At 38.3% G+C, this 12,203-nt stretch overlaps 1 protein-coding gene across 1 annotated transcript in view; it reads right to left on the bottom strand.

Moving 5' to 3' along the window:
• SI (sucrase-isomaltase) overlaps positions 1-12,203 on the bottom strand; it is a 213,989-nt gene that overhangs the window by 160,625 nt on the left and 41,161 nt on the right. Inside the window, 8 exon segments of the mRNA XM_045029086.1 lie at positions 3,374-3,462; positions 4,516-4,640; positions 5,326-5,382; positions 6,895-6,979; positions 7,501-7,655; positions 8,185-8,301; positions 10,085-10,256; positions 11,269-11,386. Of these exon segments, the coding sequence (XP_044885021.1) occupies positions 3,374-3,462; positions 4,516-4,640; positions 5,326-5,382; positions 6,895-6,979; positions 7,501-7,655; positions 8,185-8,301; positions 10,085-10,256; positions 11,269-11,386 (918 nt within the window).

The raw sequence follows: 12,203 nt of genomic DNA on the forward strand, positions 1-12,203 counted from the left end.
GCACTTTGCACATGCTTAACTGTAAGTAAATGAGTAGCCCACTGTCTTCCTGTGGTTAAGTGCTTTACCAAATCTGGATAGAAACAAGGCAGGGGGTCCTGTGGAAAAAAACAGCACGTAACTGTGCCTGTGTAGCATGCGCAGTCTGCATGTGTGTGTGCAGCATGTGTGTGTGTATACACGCAATCTCAATTCTGATATTTCCTAACTTTTGAGTGCTTGACTTTGCAAAAGTAATAACATTACTTGATCATAGTTCTTTGCCATGCAATTGACATAAAGAGAGCCTAAACTTGATATTCATCTACATTGCAATTAAAATGCTACTTGCCAGAAGGATTGCATACACTTTCTTTTAGCTTTGAAGTATGGATATAAGGTTAACTCTTTGAAATATTTTGAACAATCATCTATTATGCAAAGAGTTTCCATTATACTCTAATGTAGTTATGAAACAGGGAATAAAATACCTCACTGGCAGCAAATGTAAGAGTTGATTACTAAACACTGCAGTGTGGGATTTACAAAAAAAAAAGACAGACATGAAGAAGGTTGTGGTTGCTAGTAAATTGTGAACAATTTCTAAGGAAGATTGCAACTCATAAGTTTTTAGGAAGACTTGTTTTAGAAAATGATAAAAAAATCATAACAGCTCATATAATTTTGTTTCTCAATATTAGTACAATAAAATCTGAGTTATTTTAGATCTTGAAAATGAACACGTTCCCTCTGTAGAAATATCAGCAACTGCCCAGGGCATTCAATATTTATTGCAGCAATTATCAGCCAAACCACAACGCGTTTTCTTTAAGGCAGCCCAGAGTTTCATGAGACTTAAAAGAGCATGGACAGTTTGAAAGGTTTTGCATGACTCAGGACTGGTAGAGTCGAAACAATAAGAACTGGATTCTATAAGTAGGGTACGTATCTATTATTGCATAGATCTTTAAAAAAAGACTTTCAACGGTATAAAGCAAAATCATCATACCATAAGCCTTCGAAGCACAAGCAGCCCCACTTTTTGGCATCTAGCTAGCTTGGTGCCCTCCTACTTGAGGTAGTGAAATAACTTCCCCTTAAATACCCCAGTTCTTCAATATCAGGACAGATAGACTCAGTATTCTGAGTTAAGATTTACAGAGTACAGTGTGATCGTAGGGAATTGTAGACTGGGCACTTTATACTTTAAAGGAACAGCAGTGAAAACCCAGACGAGAGTCTGAGTCCTTCACAGCTAAAGTACGTGAATGAAGGCAGACTCCCTAGGACGATGGCAGCACCTTGGAATTGGGGCTGAGAGAGAAGTTAGGATGATGTAGTCAGCCAGGTGTCCCACAACAGGAGAATCAGATGGGCAGCATCTCACAATTAGGTCTTTCCTCACAATTAGTTCTACCACTTAGTCAGAAGTTTAGGGTTAGTGTGGACCATTTTGGGACCTCTCCCATCTCCCCCTCAATGAAAAACTGATCTGTAAACAGGCGAGTTGATGGCAGGGGAACAGTAGCAGAATCCCAGAATCTTTTTACAGATAGGCTTATTAGGGAGACTATATTTAAATTTTCTCCGAGTTCTCCAACTTGAGCACATTTGTAGAGGTCAAAGATGATCTATTCAACAGTTTTACTGATCAAAAGATGTGTATATCTGAACATAGAGGTTACTGAATTTCAGTACTAGACGGTCAGTACCTTACAGAATCATAGACAGAAATCAGAACAGTTAACACAAGTAATCCTATATAACCTTCCCTCCACCTTTAGATCTTAGTCCTGAAAACATTTATGCACAAGAGAAGTTCTATTTCACTCAGTGAGAATTGTGTATAAAAACACTCAAATGCACAAGTGTTTTGCAGGATCAGGGCCATATTTTGCAGGACTAGAGATGAAACCTTAGTGGAATGACATAGTGTAATCTATTCTTGACCACCACGGTGGAGCTTTGACCATCTCCACTATGCATAAGCCCTTATTGTTGAGACATTTCTTCTTAAATTCCTTCTTAAACTTATCCAGCATGGTTAAATCATGCTCAATTTCTTTTTCTAGTTCCTTCTCTCTATGGATAGCATGAGACTGTTAGATTCAAAATGCAAGGTCAGAACTTCCTGAAAACCAGGTATTCTTGAAATACATTAGTTTTAATGGGCATAGCCATAAACCAAACCCTTAGCTTTTTTAATAAGGTGCTACAATGGGTTACAAACAATAAAAACTATCACATACAGGTCCTTAAATCTTTTTTTAATAAAAGCCTGAGTGTGTAATAAAAGGTCTCAGGAAGTCATTTTGGAATAAATATTTAAACTGCTTGCTGGTTTGTCTAACAAAAGTATAATAAAAAGGACAAAGGCTGGGATTGTCAAAGAAAGGATTTAGGTGCCCAGATCCCAGTAAATTTCAACAGAATTTGGGTGCATAACTTCTTAGGTGCCTCTAGAAATCACAGCCAGTTATTTTATAAGTCAAAGTCCAAACTCCCTTTGTTTTCCAAATTAGCTTTAATCTCAACCTTATCATCACTAACTATAGTATTTTAAAGTGATAAAACTCAGATATTTTATTTAGCTAAGTTGGACATTTGATAGAAATGAATACATTTATAAATTATTTTGATTAAATTTATTAAACAAAATCCTGCTACATAGGTGCACTTAGATCCTCCTATTTTTTGGTATGTGTGTGTACAGTATCCAGAACAGCTGGAATCTCATCTCTGATTAGTGGCTACATGTGCTACAACAACAATACAGCAACAACCCTAGAAGGCAATGAGGTTTATTGACATTATCAGTGATGAAATGTTTGTTTGTTTGTGGATTTAGATGCCTCACTTTTAGCACCCAACTTTATCACTGTCTGTATTTATGCCCACATCTAAGGGTATGTTCACAGTGATTCAGATGTGTGACTGTAGCATGTGTAGACATACCCAAGATAGCGTTGCATCCATTGGAATTAATCTGGATTTACAACAGCAAATTTGAGAGTAGAATTTAGTGTATTAAAAATATGTCAGTAATATGGTGTACAACTTTGGACTTTTTTTAAAGGTTAATATAAGCCTCTTTTTTCATATTAACAAGCAAACAACAATTCTAACAAGCCTTTCAGTCCCTTCTGTGAATAGGATATTACATTTCCTCCACTTGAGGTTGCATACCCAAACCCTCACTAATGTCCCACTGAACTATTCAGATGAGTAAGAATTTGCAAGACTGGGCCCCCTGATTGTAACATTTATAATTTGTAAGTATACCACTAATTTGCATAATGTAAAATTCTTCATCCATGAAACCAATGAAAAAATTAGGATTATTATTTTCAAATATACTAATACTTCAAATGTTACAGGTATCTAATGTGCCTACCTCTAGATTCTCCATCATCCCAGAATAAATCTCCAGCTGCTTGTTTATTGTCATCTAATGCAATTATAAGTCCCATCGGATTCTTGCGGCTGTAAAATGAAAGACTTTCTCTGAAGAGTATAAATGATATCTAGACATTGTTTATATTGATATATCTTGAAAAAATATTGACTATACCAATTTTCATTTCCAAAATCTTCATGTTAAAAACTGAGGTTTTGTGTTTTTGAGGAAATGTTGCAGATTTCCTTTCACCATTTTTTGGCTGAGAGATTTTAATAATTTCACAACAGAACAGATTTTCCCTAAGCTACTTTTCTCCTGGAGAAATTGCCTTTCATTTTCATAGAAATGGATAAAAATATGTGGCAGGACTAAAAATTATTACACAAAATTAACATGTGATTAACCAGTAATCATATTATTTCATTAATCATGGAAGTATATCAATGCTTTCAGCTATTACCAATCTCAAAGTTTAAATACTAAACTGAACAGGCCATTTTTTCCTCTTAATTACGTGGGTATCAATCTGTTATTCCAGATATACACTGAGAAAGGAATTTGGTCTAACATCCACACTTTGTCCCACAGGCAATAATCAGCCTGAGCAACTCATCCTTCATATTCACACAGGGCAACAAGGGAGCATCCCTTTCATCAATAGTAGAGATGGATGACGGTATTCGCCACAGTGCTGCTAATCACACATATGGGCTAGTAGGGAGAGGAACACATTGGTGCAGACTACTTACCCCCACTTCTCTGGAGCAAAGGGGGACCCAGAGACCAGATTGAGAGTCTGTGTCTTAGTCTGGTTTCTAGTTTGTTCCTTGGGCACGTTGACTCTTACTCAGGACTTGTGACAAAGCTACAATTTAACCCTGTGTGTGCAAACTGACAAGCAAACTGGGCTGTATGTTTGACTGTAGAGCTTCAGGACCTGATCCAAATACCACTGAAGTAGTGACCCTGCACCCCCAGCTACAGTGGGACTTTAGCCTGACTAAAGAGCATTGGATGCAATGCTTCAGACATTCCCGTATGATACACCCAATGGTTTGAAATCTGACAATTCTGAGCCCACTCCTGAAATCACATTACAGAGTAGTGTGATCAGAGTGCTCAGCCTTAAAACGTACCTGTACAATGTTGTATTAGCTGGTTGCTGAATAGGAAAAATGTAGCCTCCTCTCAGATGAAGTCCTAGTTTGTCTGCTGGGAGATACATCTCTGCTTGTTGTTTTCTCCATACTACTCTTCCACCCTAATTTATGGGAATGGAAGAGAAAATGGGTATTTTACATTACTCACCTCAGAGACTGGTTTCTCACATCCTGAGCTTCCATTCCAGTTCTTCCAGTTATAATACATTAATGTCTACTCAGACACTATCTGCCTACTACTACAGAAAATCACCCTAGATTACAACACCAAACAAATCAATCAACACACAAAGAAAGGCCAATTCATCTTGGAAGGCTGAAAGTAGACACTGTCTGTGTCAGGCACAGGGTAGAATCTTACCCTCCTTCTCCAGCCAACAGGCAGAAGAATTGGCACAGAAGTGGTGAACTTAATTTCTTTAGAAATAAGGATATCATGCCAGTGTTTGAATGCCCAGAAGAGACTGCAAGTATTATATTTTACTATTTATTTACTGATGTTGGTGTTAACAGCACTGTACAGAATGTAGAAGAAATGTAAACCTTGCTTAACATTTGTTACGAACTCTCTCTTCTCTTTTCTCTCTATCTATTCCTCCTCCTTCCCTTAATTATCTCTCTCCCATCTTCTCCTCCATTCCTCCCTTCTCTCTCTCAACTTTCTGCTTCCTTCATGTTTATCTCCTCTACCAGGTCTAACAATCACAACCCATCCCGTAGTGGACAATGTTGAGAAGAACACACAGACATGGACTCAGCCCAGCATCATTATATGCATTTACTTACTGTTTCATAGTCATACCATACTGCATCAGGAATATATGCTGTCACTGTTTCCACACCCTGAAATGAGAATAAAGAAACATATTTCATATTTGAAGACAAATCAAAGAGCAAGTAAAGCAGCATTTCCAAAATGACAATTTCAAGCTGACAAGAGAATTTCAATTATATTTGTTCTGATTTTTGTTTACGAAGAAGGACCTTTCTCTACAATGGTCTGGTCAACGTATAAGACTTTTTCCCCCAGTATCACAGAAGTTAGAATAGAAAAAAAATGTCCTTGTTCATCCATGTGCAATGAAGATTTATGCCCTAAAGTAGGCTTATTACTGATCTATCTGGTCTCATTTTAAATGTGTCATGCAATGAGGCTTCTGTCATGTTCCTTGTAGATTGTCCCACAATCCAGTAGTTGTCACTATCAGAAATTTTTCCTGATATTTAGCCTTAATTCTTCCTTTTTTTTTTTAAATCCCATTTCTCCTATTCATATCCCCTTGTACGAAACTAAATAATTCTTTTGGGGTATCTACACCTTCAGATGTTTGTAGACTATTATCATAGCTCCTTTTAAATGTTGTTTAGCTAAGCTATGCACAGCTCTTGCTTTTCACTTTTCTTCATAAATCAGTCCTTCTAGCGCCTAATCAATGTTGCTTTTCTCTGAATCCCACCAACTTGTGAAAATGTTAGTAGAATGGAGGTACCCATAAATGCATATAATAATCCTAACAAAGTCACATCAGAACCTTAGAGGGACTATTACATCACTGCTCCATGATATGATACTTCTGTGTGATATGCAGCCCAAAAATCACACTGGCTCATTTTGATATTGTATCATGTTGCAAACTCATGTCTTATTTGATATTTACAATTACCCCCCCCAATCTCCTTTTGTGTTACTTTGTTCCAGATATTTCTTTTCAGATATGCCTTGTTTTATACATTTAACAGATGTATTGATAGAGCTTGAAAAATGTGATTGCATATGTGAGACTGAGGGCCAAAGGGGAAATTTTGAATTAACGAAGAGTCATCACTGCAACAGGAATAATCCATGATCTTGGTGTTCTCCAGTGAAATTACAAAGAGATGAAGAGAAGCTGCTTGTGAATTTTAGAAACACGGCTTGACAAATAATTGTATCATGTCCTGTCCCTCTTAACTACCTGCTTGTGAATGGTCATATTCATAAGTGTTTCTGCATTAGTTTAGCTATAACTGATGTTCGCTCTGCTAGGTCATGGTTCACTGGTTACTTGATGAAATTATCTGGTCAACATGTGTATGTTGGTAAACCTATACACTCTGGTTAAAACATCTTTTTGGAGATCTGCTATCAGCTACAAGGAGAACAGCCACAAGTCAGATGTATTCTTTGCAGCATAGAAGAATCCACGCAGACAAATGGTCTAATGTAAAGACAATAGGGTGCCCTCCATTGTATTAGCTGTTACAAATTTTAGAGATACGCAGTGATGATTGGGGCAAAATTGAGCCCTAAATAATATGAATGTCAGTGCTCAACAAAGAGTTCAAAAATAGATTTTAATATATAATCAAACATACTGGGTCCAGTACAGGAGTGATAAGAAGACCAGGCCCCCACAAGAACTGTCGATCAATAGCCCACGTTGCTTCATCTGAATAGAACCTAAAAGATGGAGAAAGTAGCAGAATTTATTTTGTTTGTTTGATTATTGCCATGGGTAACACAACACAGAATCAACACAGAAGAATGGCAACACTGATAAATGGAAATTTATAGCACTATAGCTTGTTTTTATTTCCATATGAAGAAAATCAGACAATGCCAGAAATACATTCCTGCGTTTCCTTATTTAGTTTATAATTATATTTTTCATGTATTTCCTGTTTAGAAATAATTTGTTCAAGAGTTTAAGAGCTAGGACATGCAACTTCTAGAATGTGCAGCATGCCAAAAAGTCATTTCCTTATTTACCACTGACATTTCATACCATTCATAGCAGGTGTTAGAGCAAACTATAATAATTTAGGAAGCCAGATGTGATTTATGATTGATCTTTTTAAAAAGCTATTGTATTATAAATGTGTATAAATATGATGTATACAATAGCATCAAACTCTGCCCTATTGAATTCCCTCTTTCCCACAAAAAATACTGTTTATGCATATTTTGATCAGTGAACTTACTCATGAAGAAGTGGTCTCACTACTGTGTCTCCTTGTGTATGAGCTTTGTAAAAAAGGGTATAGAGGTAGGGCAGTAAAGTGTATCGAATGTTCAAGTAGTTCTTTGATGATCTCACCAAAACAGAATCTGCCCCAAATACAGCTGGATCCTGAGGCTGAAAATAAAGGTTGGATTGTTATTGTTGTCATGAAGAAGGAAACGTGTTTTGGCAAACACTGTAGGCCAAATCCAAGATAAGCAGCTGCAACTCCATTGGAGTCCACATGAACAGTGACACAATGAGGTTGCAGCTGCTGATGCCAGTGGTGAACTTGGCACAGTACATACAATTATTTCCAATGGAGGTAACTCTTTTGGAGTTAGAATTTCATTAAGACCGCCTATGAATGTAAAATATCAGCTACAATGCAGTGAACTATATAGCTCCCTTCGACCAGAAAACCTGATGGAACAGAGTATTAGAATGCAGGAGACAGAATGTCTACACTATGCCAGTAGGACAGCAGTTGTTTCAATGACTGAGTAAATATTAACTAAGGACAACAGAAATAATTACATTACAGTGGATTTGTTCCAGTTCTTTTGTGCTAGTAGTCTACTTGTAAGTTCATTGATACAACACTAGTAGGAAATTGGTAATGTAAGGATATCTTTAAGGAACTTTAAGAGTATTTGTAACCTACCGCGTAATTTTCAGCATTGTGATTTCTGCAAAATGGATAAAATGCTCCAACTTGCATCCATCGTCTGCAAAGTTCTTCTGTGACATTATCAAAGAAACCACAAATATCTGCACCAATCTAAAAAATTATACACAAGTAGTATGTGTGTCAAAATGCTGTATATACCCTATATGTATTATACAACATACCACATCTCTACACATATGCCTGTACACATATTTTTAATTGGCATACTACCAAACTTACAAAGATGATATACAAAGTGAAAGGAAACATTTCCAGTGAATAATCAACATATCCTTAATTGCCACAAGAGGCAGGCTGAGAGAGGTGTTCAGCATATTTCCACCTGACACTTTTCTTCTTTCAGATCTAATTTCACTCAGACCCAAAGCTGCCAAATGGCTTCTGTTCTGAATAACAGAGACATTATCAAAGATTATTATTTGAAGGGGGGAGTGTCAGGTATATCTCCTTTTTAAAAAAATGCTCTAATATTTTTCAAAGTTTCTTTTAAACTTGATTTTAAGTTTATATGCCAAATATTATAATGTAATAAAGAAACTTAAGTCCCATTTCAAACAGGACCATGTTAACACAAACTGGGTACTTTTTAGTTCTCTCAGAGTCTACACAGGGCACTTTCAGTGAAACATTTTAGTGTGCACTGCAATTCACACCCCCAGTGTACGACCCCTTACATTCTTTTGCACACGGGTAGCAATAATACAAAGTATTTTTCCAAGTAGCTCTGATGGAGCCCAACTGAGTGTAAAGGGCTCTACCTTGCACATCACCTCTGAAATTTGTCCACCTTTTTTAAAAAAAACCCCTTCCTTTTCCTGTTTCAGTGTGAAAGGTGCATCAGAAGGGACTAGCGGGAAGTTAAAAGGGAAGAGAGTGGCATGATGGGGAAAGGAATGACTTGGTGTTAAATAAATTAATTTGAGTACTTTTGTTTTGTACCTGCACATATAGGGCTTTACTGTGCAATCTGTAGTCACATTGGTCAGCCTACAGTGAATGAAGTTGACTTAAAGGTAATAATTGGAGATATGCCAATCTCCTAGAAAGGTCATCAAGTCCAGCCCCCTGCCTTCACTAGCAGGACCAATTTTTGCCCCAGATCCCTAAGTGGCATCCTCAAGGGTTGAACTCACAACCCTGGGTTTAGCAGGCCAATGCTCAAACCACTGAGCTATTCCTCCCCCCATGTTGTATCTAAATTGGCTATTATGATTATCCTTTTCCCTAACCTCCATCTTCTTGTCCTTAGATCATGAGCTCCTTGGAGCACCACTTGTGAATGTTTGGAAAACATTAACACACAGGGGGCGCTACCATAAATAAATGATTAAGAAATAAATAACATTAAGCAGTCTGCAAGATGGCAGCACAGTACAATCACAGAAATGCAAATCCTGAAGATGGAATTTGGCCATTTCATTCATTTATAAATGAGCAATCCTATCCCACTGCCAATGCAGTGGCAAAACACTGTATAATGTCAGCTCGTAGAGCTAATCACTGAAGATAAAACAATAATAAAGGGTGACAGATAGCTTGAAACATAGGACATAGTACACTCGATCACACCATAATTCCATCTAGTCAGAAACCCAGCTATGGGAGTGGCCTATACCTGATACTTCAGAGGACATCAAAAATCAGTAGCAACAGCCCCATAATTAATCCAGCCAATTGTCTAAAGCTGTACATGGGGGATGAGAGTTCTTTGTTTGTTTTTTCTGGACTTCTGCCAATGACTATTTATGTTTTAAAGAACAAGGTCATTATTTATATTGGTTTTGATTAGATAGCAAGCAACCATATGAAAAGATTGCATTGTTAATTCTTAATCTGTTGCTTTGAAAGGTGATCCCAAATAACTATAACATACATAAGGTATCCCAAAGAGGTTAAATTCCAGCATTCCTGGTATAGCCCATCTCAGATCATTCCATGTAGCAGCATTATCCCCTAGCCAATGTCCTGTGTATTTGCCTGATCCAGCAAAAGTAGACCTAGAAATAGTAAGGCTTCTTTTTCCAGGGAAAACAGCTTGTATAGCTCTGAAAATTAAACAAAACTGGAATTAATACCACATAGTAAATGTACTTGAACTCTGATAGATTATCTGTTTTCCACGTTGCCGATTCAAATTCATTAATTCATAAAAATAATAAGGCCCAGGGATGTTGTTTCATTTCCAGTTAGCCAGATGTATTTTAGCTGAGCTCCTGATATTCACTCTAAATAAGCTCTCTTTCTGAAACTGTTTAGCCCACTAAACTTTGGGCCAGATACTCAATTGGAATATACTGGCTTTACACTTCAGTGCAGCTGCACCAATTTAGATCTGTTGAGGGTCCAACACGTTAGCTAGTTACCAGTTTGAGTGTTTGGGAGAAAGGAAATGTTGGAACCTATGATTTTTTTAAACCCACTGCCTAGAGAAGTGGAGAACAAAGCACAGAGAGAGCTCCTCTATTCTAACACTCCACAATTCAGAACCTGTCATGCAGGAGATGTGTGACTTACTGGAAACTTTAGATGCAAAATGGGATGAGGTGAAGACACTTATCTACCGGGATAGTGGTCCCGTGGGCTGTGTTAGCCAGGACCAGAACCATGGTTTTATTTGTTCTTCAAACAGAAATAAACTTAATTGAAATAAATAGTCTTGAAATTACACCAAGTTTGAAAATTATTCAAACACGGTTGGCAGTTCACTAGCACTTTAAAGACAATGCAAATTTTAAGACTTTTTTTTGAGTTGAACTTAAATAGTAATGCAGGGTCTTCCTTCCATTAACTGATTCTACAAGCCATAGTCCACATGGCCACATAGTCCTAAATTTTATAACAGGCTAGTGAATTTTGGTGCTTCAGTGTTGGATGCCCAGCTTCAGAAGCCATAGAAGGACCTGATTCCCAGAAGGCAGATGCTCAACAATCTCTGAAAATCAGACTCCTTTAAAGAGTTTCAAAATGGGTACCTAAAAATCACTAATCACTTTTGCAACTTTAGGCCACATACTCTAGTGTACCTTTATGTAACAATTATTAGAAAGCAGTTCTTACTTATCAGTAGACAGAGTCATGGAATATCCATATAGACTGTGAACATCATAGTGTTTTCCCCAAGATTGCACTGCATCCATGCAAAGTGTCTTTGAATACATGAGTCCATCGAGAATACCTTTAGAAAATGATATGACAACATTGGAGTATGCATTTATTTTGAATATTTGCAATCTTTTATCTTAATACATAACTGAATGCAGGGGTGCTTTTTGTTTAGTATTTACATTCACCAAAGTGCTTCAAGAATGAACAATGGGTGATTGTCAATATCATATCATATGACAGTAGGTTAAGCTAGATTGAGGTACACTGGCTTTATTCATCTGTGTTTAAACTGTGGTACTTTTCTGCTTTGGAGCTCCCTGTACCTCATGGCAATCAATATGCAAACCCAGAACAATTCACCCATTACCTCTAATACTTCTATAAATGCAGCTTTTGTATCAGAGTGGAGTTTAGTGCGTAACAGGGGTCGGCAACCTACCAAAAGTGGCACGTGAGCCGATTTTTGATGGCATGTGATGCAGGCTGAGCCAGTCAGCCTGTCGCCACTCTGGGGTTCCCTCTGCTGGTCCCTTGCCAGCCGGGGTCCCGCCACCGGTCCCACTCAACTTGCTTCTGGTAGGAGTTCCAGCACAGGCCCCCTGCCAGAGAGGATCCAGGCCTCCGGCCCTGCTCAGCCCTACCAGCCACCAGCTCCACTCACCTCAGCTGCCAATCTGGGGTTCCAGCCACTGACCTCCTGCCAGCCGGGGTCGGGATCTCCAGCCTCGCTCAGCCTGCTTTCCTGCCTGGAGTCCCCGCAGGCCACCCTGGGCTCTGCTCCTGGCCTTGGATCAGTGCTCTGCAGCCTCCCCGCTGCGCCCACTGTCCCCAGCCTGGGACAGTGAGGGTTGCACATGAGGCAAGAGGGGGTGCAGCTCAGCCCCCCA

The sequence above is a fragment of the Mauremys mutica genome, chromosome 9 (assembly GCF_020497125.1).
Source record: "Mauremys mutica isolate MM-2020 ecotype Southern chromosome 9, ASM2049712v1, whole genome shotgun sequence".
NCBI lineage: Eukaryota > Metazoa > Chordata > Testudines > Geoemydidae > Mauremys > Mauremys mutica.